The sequence below is a fragment of the Pleurodeles waltl genome, chromosome 1_1, assembly GCF_031143425.1.
Source record: "Pleurodeles waltl isolate 20211129_DDA chromosome 1_1, aPleWal1.hap1.20221129, whole genome shotgun sequence".
Taxonomy (NCBI): domain Eukaryota; kingdom Metazoa; phylum Chordata; class Amphibia; order Caudata; family Salamandridae; genus Pleurodeles; species Pleurodeles waltl.
Genome location: NC_090436.1, coordinates 744,228,828 through 744,251,797, shown reverse-complemented (window position 1 = coordinate 744,251,797; position 22,970 = coordinate 744,228,828). Strand labels below are relative to the sequence as shown.

Genomic DNA, 22,970 nt, shown 5'->3' with positions numbered 1-22,970 from the left:
CTACAACCTGGCAGTTTTGAGTGAATGACCCACCCCAATTACTCTCCCACCGGTTGGATAATGCAAGGGGTACCCAACTTTTCTATAAAAAGGGGCAAGGCACCACAAATCCCACAGTGGTTTACCAGGCTCTGGTTTGTGTTGGCAATTAAAAAAAAGAACAAGCAGCGTTAATCACTAAGAACGCAAATTCTTCATAGACTGGCCTCCCCTTCTTCTTCATGCTGGAATAGTTATGCTTCTCCATCGCACCCAGGACCAAAAGCTTTTCAGTTGTTTGACTAATAGTAGAGTAGGGAATAAGGAGCAACCAATAGAGGAGGTTTGGCGGGCAGATACCAGAAACAAATTTGTTACCTTAGCAATGGGGATAACAATGACAAGAGAGGTTAACAAAAATCTGGGATGGTAAAGATGACCCCCTCCCCTTCAACATATGGTTGGGCTTTGGAGGGGTGGGTAGAGTTTACTGTTTTTGACTTTCCTAATTGAAACTACTATACAACTACTTGTTATGTTATGTTTTTAGTCTGCGAAGGACGTGGAGAAGTGGTGTAAAAAGGTATTGTACGTGAAAATGAATAGAAATAATACAGTAAGAAAACTGTATGAGGAGTCGGCCCAGGATGAAGTGAATTCCAAGCCAGTCAGCACAGTTGAAACCCATACAATATTATGTAGAATCCACCCAGAATTGACAGATGCCCAAATCTTGTCAGCACAATTAAACAGCCATAGAATACTATACACATTCCTCTCATGAGCAAGATAGCCTCAGCTATGGCAGTCCAGTACAGCAACGAGAGAATACTATATATAGTCCAGGAACAGGAGAGAAGCAATATTTATACAACAAGACATAGTGTAAACTCGGTCACAAACAAAAACCTGTAAAAGCAAATGCTGTCCACTTCTCATTCGGTGTGGTCTGCATTCATCATCATGTCAGTCAGTGGCCTCCTGTTCAGTGTCTCTCCATCTTTGCTCTATCTCACTATGGTACTAATGGCTAAAGAGACCCCAATGGTAGGGGTTGAGAAGAAAGAAGAAGCAACTGCAACACATATTCTGACATCTGAGGAGGATTTGATGGCAGCCCCTCCAAGAAACACAGAAATATTACTCTATTTAGGATTTCATAGCAAATGGTTTTTTTTAATAACCAACTTTATTACTTTTAGATGAAAGTCAAGTGGTACAAGCACATTAAACATGTCAAGCAATTTGGATTATGCAAAAGTTCAGCACATACACGTATTTCCATACATTATTGTTCACTTGTGAGGGGCCGAAGCCCATTATGGTCCCATTTAGTCATCATTACACATGATAGAAACAGTACAACATTGTTTACTTTTCATAACTTATACCTTATACAGTTCCCAGCCATTGAGACCAATTTTTTTTAGAATTTCTTCGGGCAGTCCCATGCCAGGTAATCTGATTGTTCCATTGTGGTGCACCAGTCCAGTCCTCGCCTCCACTGTGTCAGGGAGGGGGAGTGCTCCACGCCCAGTGTGTAGCAGTGTCTCTTTTGCCTAGGAGCAGCGCTATGCCCAGGAATGTTTGTTGTGCCCGTGTGCCTTTGGCTCCCTCCATCACCCCCAAAAGAATCAACAGGAAGGGTTCAAGGACTATCCCCAGCACTCCTGAGAGCTCCCCCAGGATTTGCGACTAGTAGCATACGATGACAGGGCAAGACCAAGCTATGTGAAAGAAGTTGGCGGATGAATGGGCGCACCTATTGCATTCAGAGTTGGCTCACAGCCCTGCTTGGTGGAGCCTGGTAGGTGTTAGATATACATGGTGTAGGTAAGATATGGTGAGGGTACGTGGTGCCATTAAGGCATCCCTCCAATCCTTATCATCCATCGGCCCAATCCATGACTCCAAGCGAGCGCGCAGAGATTGAGAAGCGACAGAATCATTCAACACCAGGGATCAATAGATTCTTGACATCCCCCCAGCACCCAGGGCCCCCATCATTATTTTAGCATCCATAGGACTGAATTCAGGGACGGAGGTGTCCCAGGAATGTGGACCGCCAGTGCGTGCCGCAACTGCAAACATTTGTGAAATTGTGTCTTAGCCAGAGCATAGCTTTGTTGAAGTTCCTGAAAGGACCTTATATGATTGCGGTCCCAGATGTCACCAACCACTATAATGTCACTTTTATCCCATTTGGAGAATCCCTCGACGTTCACCACCTCCTGAAGCAATGTCCCTTGCCATAACGGTGTGCATTGGGTGATTCGGTTCCACCATCCTCTGTGTTTCTGTGCAGAACACCATCCCTTAAAGACTTGGCTCGTGATCTCAGAAATTGTCCTAGGGATGGGTTTCCCATACAGCTTATCCATGATTCCGGAGAACCCAATAATAGAAAGATCTAGGCGGTAGGCAGGTCATCCCACCCCTGTTAAGCCATTAGTTAATAATCAGCATTTGCATGGCCAAGTAATACAGATATAGATTTGTCATGCCTAAACCGCCTTCGTATGGATCCTGCTGACATATGTCCCAAGAGATGCGGCACCTGCCACTGTGCCAAATAAATGCACGGGCAACCGCATCCATCTCCTGGAACCACTGGCGAGGGAGCTGATTGGGGAGATTTTGGAGGATGTACAGAAAACGCTGTAAAACAAGCATTTTGTATAGGACTATTCACCCCATTATATTCAGAGGCAACACTTGCCATCGACTGAGGTCAGCTTTCACTCTTTTGACAATGGGGGTGATATTCAGTGACCACCTCATGGGCTGCTCTAGAGCGACTTTGATACCCAGGTACGTGAAGCTAAGGCGTCGTATCGGAATGTGGGATTGCCAATCTTTGGTGTCTCGGGAGGTTGTAAGTGGGAACAGGAGGGATTTCTGGTGGTTCACTCGAAGACCTGAGGCCTCCTCAAAAACCCGGAGTAGGTAAAGACATCTGGTACAGCTCACCGCTGAATGCGATAAATATAAAAGTACATCGTCTGCATAAAGGGCAATGCGGTTCTCCACACCCCCAGTCCACCTCCATCCCATGAGGAAGGCGTCTTGATGAATCAGATGCACTAGGGTTTCTATGGCAAGGGCAAAGAGGAGAGGGGACAGTGGGCAACTTTGCCGGGTCCCTTTCCCCACAGGGAAGGACTCTGATAATACTCCATTAACGAGAACCCTGTCAGTTGGCTTCTGATAAAGAAATTGTATGAAGGAACGTGCCTCCCAGACCCATTTTCTCAAGGACAGAGTCAAGATATCCTGAGTCTACAGAATCAAACGCGTTCTCAAAGTCTATTAATAGTAATGCCAGTAGGGAATCAATGCTCCGTCGGTGCAAAGCAACATGCAGTCTCCTTAGGCAGTGTTGAGTCCCCCAAGTGGGTATAAAGCCACATTGATCGGGGTGAACCAAAAGGTGTATTACCGTCTTGAGGCGATTAGCTAAGATAGTAGCAAATATTTTTATTTTGCCATTTATTAGGGAGATGTGCTGGTACGCAGTGCATGACCTGGGAGGGGGGTGGGATTTTGGGAGGACTACAGCTGTGGCCTCGTCTAGTTCCTCGGGCACGTAGCCCCTATGCAGTGCGTCACTGTAGAGGTTGTGAAGGTAGGGTAGCAATATATCTCTACATTTAGAGTAATACTCGACAGGGTAGCCATCAGGACAAGGAGTCTTACACGGTTTCGGCGCCAAGGTAGCCTCGCCGATCTCCTCACGTGATATAGGCAAACGTCCCTCCAACGGTCCACGGGCCAGTTGATACAATCGTTTTCTATTTTTATCCACCCATCCGTATGTGCGCGCCTGGGAAGCAAGCCAAAACCGCTTTGCCTCCTCGAGGTAGCAGGTCCTAAGTTCCTCCCTCAGAAGCTCTACAGCCCACCCTCGGTCCACTCCACCACCCTGGTTCAGCTCTTGTTCCAGCAGCAGCGCTTGGCCCTCAAGCTCTGTCATGTGTACCTGCTTCTCTTTTTCTATCCAGCACAGGAGAGCCTTAGCTTTGCCCTGGATAGCTGCCTTACCCACTGCCCATAGCATTACATTGGGCTGGACGCTGCCCACATTCTCTCGACTGTAGTGTTTAGTTTAAAGACTGAGAGCGGCAGAGTAGGCTGTGTCCTGTAGAACCCAGGAGTTGAGGTGCCATATTGGTCTCTGGGTGGCATCTAGGGAACCAGTGGTTAGGAGCATTGGTGCATGATCACAGATGCCCCGGGCAAGTATCTGCACTTGGGTGAGCAAATGGAGGTCAGTGGGCAGCATAATGAGCATGTCTATGCATGCTTGTGTGTGATGGGCCGCTGAAGTATGAGTATATTGCTGGGAGCGAGGATGCCAAGTGCACCAAGCGTCGCATTGACCCAGATTACGTAGCCATTTATTGAGAAGAGCGGACCGACTATGTCTGGATTGCGAGGGGGCTGTGATATCTAGGTCTAAGTCAAGAACGGCATTTATGTCACCCCCTATGATGGTGGGGCCTATGGGCTTCTGGGCGATTATGTCTGTTAGTGTAGTGAGGAATGCTTCCAACGCCGTAGGGGGGCGTGTATACTAGGAAGGTTGATGGGCTCTCCCTCTATCGTGCCTGTTAGGGTGATAAACCTGTGGGGGTCTGACCACGTTTGTTTGTCACCATCTTGTAGCTGCGATGGATCGCGACGCCCCTGGCTCCACGTGCGAAGCCGCATGATGAACCCTGTTGAAGCTGTATCGGGTAAGGAATGGGCTGTTAGTCCCCATTAGGTGCATTTCTTAAAGGAATAGAATAGAAGGACGTAGACGTTGCGAGTATCGACCTTCTGATTTTATCGAGGAGCCTGTTAACATTCCACGATATTATGATGTGTGGAGCCATGGAACTGGGGAATTGAGGAGTAGAGCACAGGAGAACCCTCGAGTGAAGAGTCCCCTAGGCCCAGTGACGGGGCCTATGTCGTGGGTATGAGCCTGTGTATGGATCCTTATTCCGAAACTCCGGTGCGGGCTCTGCGTCGCTTTATGCGCACCACTTATCACCCCCTCTTGTTCCAAAGGTGGGCATCAGCGTCGTCTGCCCTGTGGCAAAGCTCATAGAGTTGCAGGTTCAGGACATTGGTGGACAAGATGCACTTATCAGTGCTATTCCAAGAAGGGACTACAATTCCCATGTTTTTAGAGGCAGCAGCCACCTTGGGTTGTTGCAGGCCTATAAAGCCCAGCCACACCCAAGCACGTTCCTCACTATTTTGAAGACTTCGATGCAGTCAGACCTCGTGGGGGTTTCTCTGAAGAAGAGTAGAGTTCCTGCATGGCAGAGTGACATCCAATCGAAGTATCCTGGTTTCCATGGTGAATTAAAAAACAAGTAGGTCGTACTCGTAGCGGTAAGGCCTTGATGAATCCAATTTTGGAGGAAGTTGTTTCTTCCAGAAGGAAAGCGCCCCCTTAGCACAAAGAGCAAAGCGTTTTTAGTTTCCAGAGTACAGCGGCCTTGGCGCGACGATCAAAGACGTTTCAGTTCACAGATTTAAAGCGCTCTTGGCACGGCAATTCAAGTGCTTCAGTTCACAGATGTAAAGCACTCTTGGCACGGCAATTCAAGCGCTTCATTTCACAGATGTAAAGCACTCTTGGCACGGCAATTCAAGCGCTTCAGTTCACAGGTGTAAAGCGCTCTTGGCACAACAATTCAAGTGCTTCGGTCCACAGGTGTAAAGCACTCTTGGCACGGCAATTCAAGCGCTTCAGTTCACAGATGTAAAGCCCTCTAGGCACGGCAATTCAAGCGCTTCATTTCACAGATGTAAAGCACTCTTGGCACGGCAATTCAAGCGCTTCATTTCACAGATGTAAAGCACTCTTGGCACGGCAATTCAAGCGCTTCATTTCACAGATGTAAAGCACTCTAGGCACGGCAATTCAAGCGCTTCAGTTCACAGGTGTAAAGCGCTCTTGGCACAACAATTCAAGTGCTTCGGTCCACAGGTGTAAAGCACTCTTGGCACGGCAATTCAAGCGCTTCAGTTCACAGATGTAAAGCCCTCTAGGCACGGCAATTCAAGCGCTTCATTTCACAGATGTAAAGCACTCTTGGCACGGCAATTCAAGCGCTTCATTTCACAGATGTAAAGCACTCTAGGCACGGCAATTCAAGCGCTTCAGTTCACAGATGTAAAGCACTCTAGGCACGGCAATTCAAGCGCTTCAGTTCACAGGTGTAAAGCGCTCTTGGCACAACAATTCAAGTGCTTCGGTCCACAGGTGTAAAGCACTCTTGGCACGGCAATTCAAGCGCTTCAGTTCACAGATGTAAAGCCCTCTAGGCACGGCAATTCAAGCGCTTCATTTCACAGATGTAAAGCACTCTTGGCACGGCAATTCAAGCGCTTCATTTCACAGATGTAAAGCACTCTTGGCACGGCAATTCAAGCGCTTCAGTTCACAGATGTAAAGCACTCTAGGCACGGCAATTCAAGCGCTTCAGTTCACAGGTGTAAAGCGCTCTTGGCACAACAATTCAAGTGCTTCGGTCCACAGGTGTAAAGCACTCTTGGCACGGCAATTCAAGCGCTTCAGTTCACAGATGTAAAGCCCTCTAGGCACGGCAATTAAAGCGTTTCAATCCACAGGAGTAAAAGGCTCTTGGCACAACAATCAAAGTGATTCAGGCCACATGGGTAAAGTGCCCGGTTAGCATAATGAGTGTAGTGCTTCAGGCAACACAAGTAAAAGCGCTTCCTGGTATTATAAGTAAAGCGCTTCAAGTTCAATGAGTAAAAACATTTCGGCCTTTATAGTTGTAAATGTGAAAGTATTTTTGGAAATAAGCAAATCATAGTTTTCGTTGTTTTTTGGAAAGCATAATATGTGAAAAGCATATTTAATTCTTTGAGATTTTCTAGGTCATAATCAAAGGTTTATGTTATGAATGCATAGATGTTACAGGATTGATATTCTGAGTATGATCATAGTCCAAAGCTCTTGCCATCTGTTGGTTCTGAGCTCGTAGTTTATTCTTGTTCCATAATTCAAAGAAGGGGCTTTGCCATTGCGTATCACGGAGACGCATTTAGTCAAGAGTCTATTGATGAGTTACATTTCTATGAATGAGTAAGTGCATATTTGTTCTAACCTTTTCTTTTCCGATCTCTCTCCCTGCTGTTCTCTACCCTAATTCCCTTCCCCCCGACTGGCTTCATCATAACTCTGTGCTATAATAGCGTTCTGAGTTGGTGACGCCAGAAGGTGGGCCTTTTGTTCAGCAACGTGCAGATCCTGAGGAAAAGACACTGTGACACTTAATAGACAAAAGATATTTAACTGTCACCCTTTAATAACTGCTAAGGTAACTCAGAAAGAGCAAAAACGTGATTCGTATGGCTTGGTGAACCCCTCCAGGAAGCAGGATCTTTATGGCTGTTCGGCCTGATGACCCCAGCAGCCATTATCTCAAGCCCCCAGAGTCATTCAGATTAATGGTGATTGGCTTAGTCTTTCCCCCTTGGGCGGAGGAAACTGGGCCGGCCGGATCCGACTGCGAGACGCTTCAGCATAGTGGGGAGCTGGGGCATGACGGTCTAGATAGATGCTGCGTTTTCCGCCCCCTGTGGTAGGATCGAGTACGGGTGTGTTTGGGGCAGACATCCTCTCTTGGAGTCTCCCCAGGGTCACAAGCCGAAGGCCAGCCAGGAAGACATGTCGTCCTGGACATGGTCGGAGCTTTCGTTCCTCGGTTGCCCATTCCCACGCCAATTCGGGCGTATCAAAAGAAGTGGGCCTTTCCAGCGTGCAGGACCTTAAGGCGGGCAGGATAAAGGCGCATGTATTGTAAGGCTTTCAGTTTGTGTTTCACTAGATCATAGGAGCACCTCTTGGTTTGGACTTCACAGGAATAGTCTGGAAAAATTAGGATCTTTGAGTTTTGGTAGTGCACTCTTTCTAGACGGCGGGCTTCTGTCAAGATGCAGTCACGAAAGTTGAAGAAGCAGGCTATCTGAGCCCTGGGGGCAGCACCCAGGGGTGGTCTCGCAGTAAGCTCTTTGTGGGCACGCTCCACAGTGAACCATGGGGACAGTTTATCAGAGGGAATCCACGTCTTAAGCCAGGTCTCAAGAAAATCACCAGTTCAGGAGCCCTCAATTCCTTCTAGGAAGCTAGTGAAACGCAGATTGTTAGTCGCAATTGATCTTCAGCATCTTCTGCCCGACGCTGCAATTCATATGTGTTGGTGAGTAAGCTGTTTACTTTAGTCTTTAATTCCTGAACTTCATCTTCCACTGTGGAGACACGTTCTTCTGTTTCAGTGATACATGCCATGGCGTTTTTAAGGCCTTGTTGTAACAAAGCCATATCAACTCTTACTTCTATTTTCTTGTGGTATCTATTATGTGTCTAAAAGAAGCTTGTTATACTGCTGCCACTTTTATGAGGGAAGCTTTCACTGGTGTTAATGATATTTTGCGTGTAATACTGAACTTTATCATATAAATTCATAAACTACTTTATATATCCTCCAATTGTTAAATCGTCTATGGGCTTAAATACCAGCAATAATAGAGTGCAAACAAATGAGTTGTTACAATAAATGGGTCACCATAGACACCAAACTCCACAAATCTTAACAGAACATAAGCTCACAAGTGAGACTGTAGAACATTCCTTACGAAAAGAATACAGAAAAACCTCAGAAAAAACACAGAAAATTTTAGAAAAGTTAAGTGATATGAAAATCATGTTCAGTTGAATTGCACTGATTGCACATTATGATACGAGCTACAGAGCAATAAAAAATTAACACAGTTAATAAAACTGAACAGGAAATTGAATTCTAAGGAAGGAGGTAACCAAATAATGTATTAACATGAAGAAATGCATTAAAAGCTGGTAAAATCTATAATTAGTTACAAATATGCTATCCCAGAAAGTCTCAGTGTAAAAAATTAATTATTATTTGGGGTTGACAACTGCCCACTTCCAGAAATAATCACAACACTTGCTAGGGTGAACCCTCAACATCATTAAATTAACCTGAGCTCAACCCCCTGGTAGCTGTGGCACAGAGCAGGCATGCTTAACTTAGAGCAATGTGGAATGAATGTATGCAGTACTAACCCAGAAATAAAGTAAAAAACACAAAAACTATAGAAAACCCAAACAGAATGAAAAAATAGAGTAACATGTAATAACCAAAATGACACCAAAACAACAAAATTACAATAAAAGGAATCCGAGATATGATTTTTTTTAAGATATAAAGGAAAATAGCATCAAGAAGACCAAATCACCAATAGTAGTCAGTGGTCACTGTAGACCGGGACCTAGACACAGTTTCAGGATGATTGTGATGGAGCACAGGTCAGGTACTCTAAACAGGTTCATCCTGATTAAAGGTTATACTTTTTAACTTAGTATGTTAAGTCCCAATCAACCATAGGTACAAAGAGACACATTGTGTTAGGGAAAGGCCAACAGCAGGTGCCCCCAGTCCAGGTACCAGCAGTCAGCCGAGTACTTCCAGGAAAAGCTTATTGTCTCTCTATAACCACACAGGAGGTCCATTAACTGACTCTTGGAGTCCACTTCCTTGTCCTGGATACAAGAGGAAGCAGGCCCAGTCCTCCTGGTGCTCTCTTCAGATCACAGGCAACAGGTCCAGTCCTGAAAGCCTTTTGCAGTGGCTGCCTGGAGGTGTCAAATGTATGCCTATCACTAGCAACTGGATTTTGTGACTTAGAGGCACTCACTAACAATGGGTTAAATGTTCCCGGACCAACTGTATCCACTTTTTCAGGAGTTTGTTTTCCTTTCTACAAAGAACGATTTTTAATAACTATTAAGAATAGAGGGGAATTATTTTTCTAGCTAGCCCCATTTCTGGGATACTGTATTAATATTTGATGGTTATGGTCAGCTAGGCTTGCCACAGTGAAAATAAGTGTTCGGTGGCATGTGTAGCTGCAGATACACATGCTGTGCATAGTCCGCCGTCTGGTGTGGGGTCGGAGTGTTACAAGTTGTTTTTCTTCGAAGAAGTCTTTTCAAGTCACGAGACCGAGGGACTCCTCCTACTTTGGTTCCATTGCGCATGGGCGTCGACTCCATGTTAGATTGTTTTTTTTCCGCCATCGGGTTCGGATGTGTTCCTTTTCGCTCCGTGTTTCGGGTTGAAAAGTTAGTCAGAATCAACGGAAAATTTGTCGGTATTGTTTCGTTCGGTATCGGGTTAGATTAGAATCGACACCGAATCTTAAAGAGCTCCGGTAGCCCTTCGGGGTAATTTCGATCCCCCGTCGGGGCCTGGTCGGCCCGACCGCGTGCAACATCGAGACCGATGGAACGGACCCCGTTCCGATTCTGTCCTAAATGCCACAGTAAATATCCCTATACAGACCAACATTTGGTCTGTAACTTGTGCCTGTCACCCGAGCACAAAGAAGAAACGTGTGAGGCCTGTCGAGCGTTTCGGTCGAGAAAAACGCTCCGAGACCGAAGAGCCAGAAGGTTGCAGATGGCGTCCACGCCGACAGGACAACAACGGTTCGAGGAAGAGGGAGAAGGAGAAACATTCTCCATCCACGAATCGGATTCCGAAGAATTCGACGTCGAAGAAACCGTGAGTAAGACGTCGAAACAAGCATCACACAGAAAAACAGACAAAGCCCAGGGGACGCCACTGCCGACAGGCCATGGCTCAACCCATAAAGTAGGTGACCGCCCATCGGCACCGAAAAAGGGCGAGCTGGTGCCGAGATCGTCCGACTCAGGTCGAGACACAGGCACGCAGCAATCTCGGGACCGAGATACTGCCGCAGAAAAGGGTTGACACCGAGACAGCGGCACCGAAGCTGCTCGGCACAGGGATAGCGGCACCGAAGATGGTCGACGCCAAGAAGGTACGACACCGAAAAAGAGGAAAATCTCTTTGGAGCCGAAAACAACAAAAGACACGGTTTCGGTGCCAAAACGCCCAGAAACCGAACCGAAAGCCAGTTCCTACTCAGAGGAACAATCACTGTCCTCCCAACTTCAAAAACACAGGTTTGAGGAGGAATTACAAACAACAGCTGTAGATCACACGCAAAAGCGGATCTTTATACAAAGTGGTACAGGGAAGATCAGCACCCTTCCCCCAATCAGAAGAAAAAGGAAACTAGATTTCCAACAACAAGAAAAAACACCACAAGCAAAAGTGGTGAAGAAGGTAACTCCACCACCCTCTCCACCACCGGCAACTCCTATATCACCGGCACAGACTCCGTCACAATCACCAGCTCATACCACCATGAGCCAAGATGACCAGGACGCATGGGATCTCTATGACGCCCCAGTATCGGACAATAGCCCTGAGTCGTACCCCACTAAGCCCTCACCACCTGAGGACAGTACAGCGTATGCTCAGGTGGTAGCTAGGGCAGCAGAGTTTCATAACGTATCGCTACATTCAGAGCCTATCGAGGATGACTTCCTTTTTAACACCCTGTCCTCCACCCATAGCAATTATCAAAGCCTTCCTATGCTCCCTGGAATGCTAAGGCACGCTAAACAAATCTTTAAGGAGCCAGTTAAAAGCAGAGCAATAACCCCAAGGGTGGAGAAGAAATACAAGGCACCACCCACAGACCCTGCTTTTATTACATCACAACTGACACCAGATTCAGTTGTCGTAGGAGCAGCTCGTAAAAGAGCCAACTCGCACACATCAGGCGACGCACCACCTCCAGACAAGGAGAGCCGAAAGTTTGATGCAGCCGGGAAAAGGGTTGCAGTACAAGCTGCAAATCAGTGGCGCATCGCCAACTCGCAGGCACTCCTAGCGCGATATGACAGAGCCCATTGGGACGAGATGCAGCATCTCATCGAGCACCTCCCCAAAGAATTCCAAAAACGGGCAAAACAAGTGCTTGAAGAGGGACAAAACATATCCAACAACCAAATCCGTTCTTCTATGGATGCAGCAGATACAGCTGCAAGAACTATAAATACTGCTGTAACGATAAGGAGGCATGCATGGCTGCGCACATCCGGCTTCAAACCTGAGATACAACAGGCAGTGCTCAGTATGCCGTTCAATGAACAACAATTGTTTGGACCAGAAGTGGACACTGCAATTGAAAAATTAAAGAAAGACACTGACACAGCTAAAGCCATGGGCGCACTCTATTCCCCGCAGGGCAGAGGCACATTTGGCACATTTCGCAAAACTACTTTCAGAGGAGGGTTTCGAGGTCAAGCCACACAAGCCAGCACCTCACAAACAACACCGTCTACCTACCAGGGACAGTATCAAAGGGGAGGCTTTCGGGGCCAATACAGAGGGGGCCAATTCCCAAGAAACCGGGGAAAATTTCAAGGGCCCAAAACCCCTCAAAACAAACAGTGACTCACAAGTCACTCAACCCCTTCACACAACACCAGTGGGGGGAAGACTAAGCCAGTTCTACAAATCTTGGGAGGAGATAACAACAGACACTTGGGTCTTAGCAATTATCCAACATGGTTATTGCATAGAATTTCTCCAACTCCCTCCAAACGTCCCACCGAAAAAACACAAGATGTCCAAACAGCATATAGACCTTCTAGGACTAGAAGTTCAAGCATTACTGCAAAAAGACGCAATAGAATTAGTACCAAAAACACAAAAGAACACAGGAGTTTACTCACCGTACTTTCTAATACCGAAAAAGGACAAAAGTCTGAGACCAATATTGGATCTCAGAACACTAAACACCTACATCAAATCAGACCACTTTCACATGATCACGTTACAAGACGTAATACCACTATTGAAACAGCAAGACTACATGACAACGTTAGATCTAAAAGACGCGTATTTCCATATACCGATACATCCCTCGCACAGGAAATACCTAAGGTTCGTATTCGAAGGAATACATTACCAATTCAAAGTGTTGCCATTCGGAATAACGACAGCACCAAGAGTCTTTACAAAATGTCTAGCAGTAGTAGCTGCACATATCAGGAGGCAGCAAATACACGTGTTCCCGTACCTAGACGATTGGTTAATCAAAACCAACTCGCTAACAAAGTGTTTACACCACACAGATTATGTTATACAAACCCTTTACAAACTGGGTTTCTCCATCAACTATGCAAAGTCACACCTTTTGCCGTGTCAAACACAGCAATACTTAGGAGCGACAATCAACACAACAAAAGGGATAGCCACTCCAAGTCCACAAAGGGTTCAAAATTTTCACAAGGTGATACAAGCTATGTATCCAACACAAAAGATACACGCAAAGATGGTCTTAAAACTCCTAGGCATGATGTCCTCATGCATAGCCATTGTCCCAAACGCAAGATTGCACATGCGGCCCTTACAACAGTGCCTAGCATCACAATGGTCACATGCACAGGGTCACCTTCTAGATCTGGTGTTGATAGACCGCCAAACATACATCTCGCTTCTATGGTGGAACAGTACAAATTTAAACAAAGGGCGGCCTTTCCAAGACCCAGTGCCACAATACGTGATAACAACAGATGCTTCCATGACAGGGTGGGGAGCACACCTCAATCAACACAGCATCCAAGGACAATGGGACGTACATCAAAGAAAGTTTCATATAAATCACCTAGAATTGTTAGCAGTATTTCTAGCGTTGAAAGCATTCCAACCAATGATAACCCACAAATACATTCTTGTCAAAACAGACAACATGACGACAATGTATTATTTAAACAAACAGGGGGGAACACACTCGACACAGTTGTGTCTCCTCACACAAAAAATATGGCATTGGGCAATTCACAACCACATTCGCCTAATAGCACAGTTTATTCCAGGGATCCAGAACCAGCTAGCAGACAATCTCTCTCGGGATCACCAACAGGTCCACGAATGGGAAATTCACCCCCAAATCCTGAACACTTACTTCCAAATTTGGGGAACACCTCAAATAGATCTATTTGCAACAAAAGAAAACGCAAAATGCCAAAACTTCGCATCCAGGTACCCACACCAGCAATCTCAAGGCAATGCTCTATGGATGAATTGGTCAGGGATATTTGCGTACACTTTTCCCCCTCTCCTTCCATATCTAGTAAACAGATTGAGTCAAAACAAACTCAAACTCATACTAATAGCACCAACATGGGCAAGACAACCTTGGTATACCACACTACTAGACCTGTCAGTAGTACCTCATGTCAAACTACCCAACAGGCCAGATCTGTTAACACAACACAAACAACAGATCAGGCATCCAAACCCAGCATCGCTGAATCTAGCAATTTGGCTCCTGAAATCCTAGAATTTGGACACTTGAACCTCACACAAGAATGTATGGAGGTCATAAAACAAGCTAGAAGGCCATCCACTAGACACTGCTATGCAAGTAAATGGAAAAGATTTGTTTGTTTCTGCCATAATAATCAAGTCCAACCATTGCATGCATCTCCAAAAGATGTAGTAGGATATTTACTACATCTACAAAAATCAAATCTAGCTTTTAATTCCATAAAAATACATCTCGCAGCAATATCTGCTTACCTGCAGATTACTCATTCAGCTTCCCTATTTAGAATACCGGTCATTAAAGCGTTTATGGAGGGCCTAAAGAGAATAATACCACCAAGGACACCACCTGTTCCTTCATGGAACCTCAACATTGTCTTGACAAGGCTCATGGGTCCACCTTTCGAACCCATGCATTCTTGTGAAATGCAATACTTAACGTGGAAAGTTGCATTTCTCATTGCCATTACATCTCTAAGAAGAGTAAGTGAAATTCAGGCATTTACTATACAAGAACCATTTATTCAAATACACAAAAATAAGGTAGTTCTAAGAACCAACCCAAAATTCTTACCAAAGGTCATCTCACCGTTCCACTTAAATCAAACAGTAGAATTGCCAGTGTTCTTTCCACAGCCAGACTCAATAGCTGAAAGAGCACTACATACATTAGACATCAAAAGAGCACTAATGTACTACATTGACAGAACAAAACTAATTAGGAAAACAAAACAACTATTTATTGCATTTCAAAAACCTCATACAGGAAATCCAATATCAAAACAAGGTATAGCTAGATGGATAGTTAGGTGCATCCAAACCTGCTATCTTAAAGCAAAGAGACAGCTGCCTATTACACCAAAGACACACTCAACCAGAAAGAAAGGTGCTACCATGGCCTTTCTAGGAAATATTCCAATGAACGAAATATGTAAGGCAGCAACATGGTCTACGCCTCACACATTTACTAAGCACTACTGTGTAGACGTGTTATCTGCACAACAAGCCACAGTAGGTCAAGCTGTACTAAGAACTTTATTTCAAACTACTTCCACTCCTACAGGCTGAACCACCGCTTTTGGGGAGATAACTGCTTACTAGTCTATGCACAGCATGTGTATCTGCAGCTACACATGCCACCGAACGGAAAATGTCACTTACCCAGTGTACATCTGTTCGTGGCATTAGTCGCTGCAGATTCACATGCGCCCACCCGCCTCCCCGGGAGCCTGTAGCCGTTTGGAAGTAATCTTCAACATTTGTACATTTGTAAATATTTTACTTTAACCTTCATTTTGTACATATTTAGTCATTCCATTGCATGGGCACTATTACTAACATACACAACTCCTACCTCACCCTCTGCGGGGAAAACAATCTAACATGGAGTCGATGCCCATGCGCAATGGAACCAAAGTAGGAGGAGTCCCTCGGTCTCGTGACTCGAAAAGACTTCTTCGAAGAAAAACAACTTGTAACACTCCGACCCAACACCAGACGGCGGACTATGCACAGCATGTGAATCTGCAGCGACTAATGCCACGAACAGATGTACACTGGGTAAGTGACATTTTCCTTTAGGGCCTTGTCACTGTAAGGACATGCTATCATTAATTTCTGCATGTTTCAATTTTAAGTACCATGCACCCAGCCTTGTGGGCTACAAGGTTTATATAGGGGTTATGTAAAAATATTGAAAAGTAGGCTTTTACCTTTTAAAAAGGGATATTTTAACAGGTCACACTGCAGATTTAGGCTGCAGCTCTCAGGCTACAGAAAGTAGGTCTGAATCCATGTTTTCCTTTGTCACAAACAATAATTGATACCGTCCACAGGTGACGGTTACATTTTCATGCCATGGGTGTACTTGTGCACAATACACTGTGGCATTATTGAAAAGATAAGTATTCCAATCACCTAAACTGGGCACTGCAGAGTCTAAAAAACAGCAATAAAATAGGGTCCAGCAAAAGGTCACAAATGTGGGTTGACCACAAAGAAAAGGTGGTTTTCCTACAGTCATCGTCCATGAAAAACAAATCTAGTGCAGGTAAGCCACCAGAACTGTGGTTTAGGACTGAAGTTTATTATTTGGTCGTTGTAGGTGCAGCTGCCGGAGCAGAGTATATCATCAAGGCCATGCAGAAATGTTGTTATATTCAGAGGGATGTGCTATCTAATAAATGCATGATCTTATATTTTAGGACCATTTTCATAAAATGTGTGAGCTGACAATGAAAGCGAGGGAGGACTATAACGACATGATATCAGCACTGGAGAAAGAGCAATTTCAAGATGAAGCATCGAAAAATCAAAGTGAACTTACAGCTAGTCCTAAGGAAGATCTTAGCGTTTCTGAAATCAGGCCAGCGTTACGTCCTGGATTGGATGAACATGATGACGAACCAGAATACAGTGAGTGCTCTCTTAATTTTTGGCTTAAAACCATGAGGACCAGCATAATGCTCTGGTATCATTGTGATCATTACCATCAACAACCTTAGTACTGTTGAAGAATAAAGAAAATAGTGCATAATTTTGACCTCTGTGTTTCTTGACATCTATGTTATTTTTTTGCTGGCAGTGCATCCTACTGAATTGTGGAGCTTGCACTAATAGCATAACTAATAATATCAATCAAATGTTTTAAAAGCAGTTGATTTGCCGTTTTATTATGTATATTATTGTTTTTTGTTCCTTTGTATTGGGGCTTTAAAAATAAAAAGTATTTATGTTTGTTGTCTTTGGTTATGTGGAATTTCATTGAGATGGTAGGTTTGTGGAATGTAAGAGAATTAATTTTATTTACACAGTATTAATATGGGGATCTAGTATGTGTACAACCCTCTAATGTTTCAACGAATGTGACAGTCCTGTTTCTTTTACCAACTACACCTCCTCTTCTATAGGCAGTCACTCTCCTTTAAAATTCAGTGAGGCTCAGGTCAGCAACTTGACATGTATACATCTATCAACAACCCAAGCAACAAAGCACTTTAAAAGAGAGGGTTTTACACTGAGTAAATGAGCTGTCCTACCCTGAGAGCAAAAGCTCTGGATTGTTATAAACATCAGGAGATTGCAATAGGGAGGAAAAGTAGGATTCAGTGGATTGAGGATGCAGGGTTAAGGTGATTTAGGATAATGTCAGGGATGCTAAAATAGCATAACCCTTTAAAATAGACAGCATTTACCATGTAGCAGAGACTAATTCACTAACATGAGAGCCAGACTTGAGAGACAGAAGGAGTAATGTATTAAGTAGGATTAGATATAGGATCTGCAGCTACAGAGGAAAGAACTTAACAAAAAAAGAATGACAAGCATTAGTGAATTTTTGCACAAACAATGCATATTATAAACTACTTAAAACTTCTATGCTATGCACCTGTGAAAGGCCATACAGGGCTTATGTACTATACAATTCTAGAGGTGTTATTCTCTATTGGCTAACTAATTAATGGCCTGAGAGATGAGATAAACAAGAACTCGACTTGACTAACTATAATTGTGAGAACTATTGGTATATTGTTTTTACAAAGGTGCTCCTCATGAGCGAGCAAGACAACACAGCACTTTATACGTTTTAGGAAACAATCGTAAGAATTGTGTTGAGGTTGAATGCAATTGCCAATAAATGCTGTGGCTTGGGCAACAGGTCTACTATGCAGTCCTGAACTGGTCTTTAGTCCAGAAAAAAACATTCTCTACTAATGAAGCAGACTGCCTTCTTCCCTTTTTTGAATTACATAGACCTAAAGTACATTCCAAACGCTGTCTGTGAAAATAGCTTATGTTTCAGCTTCTGGTTCTAGTCTTCCTTTACACAGGTAAGCAGTAAGAGATGACTAGTATATAAGCAAAATAGATCAACATATATACAACATTAAGACAGTTGCTTCCAACTGACTGACCACACCAATTCAGAGTTATCACTGATCCTTAGGAGCAATACGATCAGTTAAAAGTGCATTTCCAGCAGTCCATTGCACTCAATCACCAGGGAACTGTCACTCTGGGTCTCTGAATTGGAAAGTAGACTACCTCATGCCAATCAGATGTTGGATACTAGCGTCTTCAGCAGGACAAGATATTGAATGTTTTGGTGGGATAGCCAGCCCAGCACTTTGGCCAAGAAATGCAGCTATGGCCATACTTCTGATCACAGTCCTTTGTTCAAGACCCTTTCAGGGTGCCAAAGTGCAACGCTGGGACTGCTGGGCCACAGCTATTAGGGCTGGGGTTGTTTGTCTCTGATGTCATGAAGTTGTTCCTACTATGGCTCTTGTCGGGACTTGACCCTCTGGGGTAGAGATGGCAAGCAGTCACGGGCTTCTCAGGTAGGTTAGGGTAGGGGTACAATAGGAACAGCACTCAACAGACATCCAAAGTTGTAATAATGTGAGTGTCCAGTGTGAGAAAGTAGCCTCTTTCTAGCATGGTTACCCCCCACTTTTGACGTGTTTGTGAGTGTGTGTCAGTGTGTTTTTACTGTGTCAATGGGATCCTGCTAGGCAGGACCCCAGTGCTCATAGATAAAAACCTATATGTCAGTGTGTTTTGCCTGTCTCACTGGGATCCTGCTAGCCAGGACCCCAGTGCTCATAGTTTGTGGCCTAATGTGTATGCCTGTGTGGTGACTAACTGTGTCACTGAGGCTCTGCTAATCAGAACCTCAGTGCTTATGCTCTCTCTGCTTTTAAATTTGTCACTGTAGGCCAGTGACTTCACTTACCAATTTCAGTTGGCACACTGGACCCCCCCCCCTCATAAGTCCCTAGTATATGGTACCTAGGTACCCAGGGCATTGGGGTTCCAGAAGATCCATATGGGCTGCAGCATTTCTTTTGCCACCCATAGGGACCTCAGACAAACCCTTACACAGGACTCCCATTGCAGCCTGCGTGAAATAGTGCACACACTATTTCACAGCCATTTTTCACTGCACTTAAGTAACTTAAAAGTCACCTATATGTCTAACCTTCACTTGCTGAAGGTTAGGTGCAAAATTACTAAGTGTGAGGGCACCCTTGCACTAGCAAAGGTGCCCCCACATAGTTCAGGGCCATTTCCCCAGACTTTGTGAGTGCGGGGACGTCATTACACATGTGCACTACGTATAGGTCAATACCTATATGTAGCTTCACAATGGTAACTCCGAATAAGGCCATGTAACATGTATAAGATCATGGAATTGTCCCCCCATTCCAATTCTGGTATTGGGGAGCCAATTCCATGCATCCTGGGGGCTCCACCATGGACCCCCAGTACTGCCAAACAAGCTCTCTGAGGCTTGCACTGCAGCTACAGCTACTGCCACCTCACAGACAGGGTTCTGCCCTCCTGGGGTCTGGGCAGACTAGTCCCAGGACGGCAGAACCAAACAATTTCCTCTGAGAGCAGGGTGTTACACCCTTTCTCTTTGGAAATATATGTTACAGGCTGGGGAGGGGTAGCCTCCCCCAAGCTCTGGAAATGCTTTGAAGGGCACAGATGGTGCCCTCCTTGCATAAACCAGTCTACACCGGTTCAGGGTCCCCTTCTCCCCTGCTCTGGCAGGAAACTGGACAAAGGAAAGGGGAGTGACCACTCCCCTGTCCATAACCACCCCAGGGGTGGTGCCCAGAGCTCCTCCAGTGTGACCCATACTTCAGCCATCTTGCTTTGCAAGGTGTGGGGGCACTCTGGAGGGCTCTAAGTGACCAGTGCCAGCAGGTGACGTCAGAGACCCCTCCCGATAGGTCCATACCTGAAAAGGTAGCCAATCCCCCTCTCAGGGCTATTTATTGTCTCTCCTGTGGGTTCTCTTCAGATTCTGCTTGCAAGTTTCCTTCAGAAATCCTCTGCAACAACTTCAGACTCTTCTGACCTCGGATCAACCGCAGCCTGCTCCAGGAAACGCTGTAACTGCAACAAAGTGTCTACACTTTTCCTCAGCAACCTCAGCTTCAAGTCAGCAACTGCAACAGTTTCCACCGTGTGCATGCTCTGGGGACTCCCTGTCTTCATCCTGCACCAGAAGGACCAAGGAAATCTCCAGTGGAGTGACAGAGTCACTCCCCTGCTCCAAGCAGGCACCTTCCAAGGCGACGACCGGTACCCCGGGATTCCTCTCACAGCGACGAGCATACTCCTAAGGACACAGAGGGTGGACATCATCGACATAGACTGTCCTGAGGTCCTGCTGATGCAATTTGGGGGAGGTAAGACCTTGCCTTCCCCGAGAGCGACGGTACCCCCGTGTACTGCATCCTCCTTGCCTCCTGAGGCCTCTGTGCACTCTTTGCAAAATGTATTTGTGCACAGCCTGGCCCAGGTCCCCAGCACTCCATCCTGCGACGCTCAAATCGCTGAGTTGTTCTCCAGTGGCATGGGACCTTCTTTTGTTGTGCTGCATCAACCGCGTTTTGCACCTCGTTTGAACCCGGATCCTGCGACTCCTGAGGGGGCTGGCTTGCATCCTGAGGGCTCTCTGAAGTGCTGAGAGCCCCCTCTTCCTCCTCACACAGAGTTGAGGCCCCCAGGTCCCTCCTGGGTCCATCCAGCTCCATTTTGACACAAAACGCACTTTTGTCTTAGCCAAGGCTTGTTGGCGACTTCCAACATGATATCTCGCCTGCAAGGATCTTCACGCCGTGGGACATCTTTTGCATCATGCAGGAACCCGCTGGCTTCTTCCTAGGGTGAATTCCTAAAGTCTTTGACTAACCAGGGACTCTTCTTTTGCATCCTCTTCTAGGTTGGCAGGGGCTCCTGTCCTTCCTGGAACTTCTTTCTACTTCTGGACTTGGTCCCCTTCCTTTGCAGGTCTTCAGGTCCACTAATCCAGCAGTTGTTCTTTGCAGACTTGGTTGGCTGCTGCAAAATCCCAAAATCCCAAAAACAAGGTATAGTGTGTCCTAAGAAAACTTGCAGTACTTTACTCCTGCTTTTCTGGGCTCTGGGGTGGGGTTACTTACCTTTACTGTATTCTTACTCTCCCAGCGATTCTGCACACACTACACTTGTCTGGGGGGAATTCGTGATTTGCATTCCACTTTCTTAGTATATGGTTTGTGTTGCCCCTAGACCTATTTTCTCCCATTGCATTCTATAGGATTTCCTACTGTTTGCATTGTTCTATGACTATTTACTTGTCTAAGTTTTGTGTCTAGTGTATATATTGTGTATACTACTTACCTCCAGAAGGAGTATTGTCTCTAAGATATTTTTGGTACTGTCACCCAAATAAATACCTTTATTTTTGGTAACACTGAGTATTGTCTTTGCTTGTGTACAAGTACTGTGTAACTATAAGTGGTATTGCATGAGCCTTGCATGTCTCCTAGTTCAGCCTAAGCTGCTCTGCTATAGCTACCTCTATCAGCCTAAGCTGCTAGAACACTACTACTTCACTAATAAGGGATAACTGGACCTGGTATAAGGTGTTAATACCCAAGGTACTCACTACAAACCAGGCCAGCCTCCTTCATCCAGTGTTTATCTTTCTAAAACAACAAGTGCTTTAATGCATAGTAAAACTATTGACTACACACTACACAAAAAATGTCAGTTCTTCAGAGTCTCTGGTGTGGAACTACTGCCTCTTAGAGAGGGTGCCCCCTCTGCCTGCTTCTACCTTCCTTAGTACACCCGGGTGTAGGTTTCAATAGAGGTGTAGTGCCCCTCCCCTTTAGGCCTGCAGGCACCCTGTGTTTGTCTCACCAATAGTTCGGCTCTGAGCTAAGCCACTCTCCGGCCTTCAGTCCTGGTCCTTGTTGTCGACTCCTGTGCAGATTTGGGCTGGGCCATTGGCACAAGGTAGCTTCTCCTCTTGTTTGAGATACGTCTACTCAACCAAAGTTATATGGGTTCCTGTATCCCTCAGAGAAGGAACCTCCATCTTATTGATACCAGCTTCTAACACAAACACCATTGTGTTTGAGTGCATGTTCTCCAAGGAATCTGAGTCCCTTCCACAAATATTCATAGCAACTGGGCTAAGTGCAACAGAGCTCTCTGTAGTCCCTTCCCTTATAGTCAACCACTAGCTATGATGGACATTTAACCGGACAGTTTCACTTATTATGCATCTTCTTGTTACACTTAAAGCAAGTAATCATGTTCAGCCTGGGAGTGTTTTCATGTCCTCTATTGTTCCTGACTTAGAACTCAATTCCCTTTCTGTTTCTGTCCCCCCTGTGGAATGTCAGGAAAACTATTGCCAGCGTTGTTAAGTTCTTACCTCAGCAAAAACGATTCCCCTTTTCCTTGTACCCACGTTGGTTGCAGCAGCGTCCTCACTCCCGGTGGCTGTTGCGGAGGCTGTTCTTTGAACTAGCTTCTTTAGGTTTAACTGCCACTCAAGATGGTGGCCGCAAATACTTGTGAGGCTAGTGAGGCTAGTGTTTCTACCTTAGTCTTGTGCTGAAGCTTCCCTCCAGCTGTTTCTCTCTGCGAGCCATGCACTTCAACTGTCATCCTAAGGATAATGAGCAGTGTTCTTGTGACTCTTCGTTTCATAGAGAATTCTTCCAGTTTTGAGTAATTAATTCTTTTTCTTGTTACCGTGTGCACACCAGCTTCTTTTCCCCTTTTGAAGAAGCTGAATTGTTTTCTTCTTCCAACAACTGGCGATCGGCTTTCTGAGGAGAATTCGTTTTGGCTTAACAGAACTTCAAGCAACTGTAGTAAGGAATCCTTTTGTATGATTTCCAGACTTGCCAATATATATATATATATATATATATATAT

General features: G+C 45.3%; 1 protein-coding gene across 1 annotated transcript in view; it reads left to right on the top strand.

Annotated features, from left to right (window-relative positions):
• Positions 1–22,970, top strand: part of SECISBP2 (SECIS binding protein 2) — a 279,114-nt gene that overhangs the window by 232,869 nt on the left and 23,275 nt on the right. Inside the window, exon 12 of the mRNA XM_069227552.1 lies at positions 16,442–16,652. Within this exon, the coding sequence (XP_069083653.1) occupies positions 16,442–16,652 (211 nt within the window). The remainder of the gene's footprint in view (positions 1–16,441; positions 16,653–22,970) is intronic.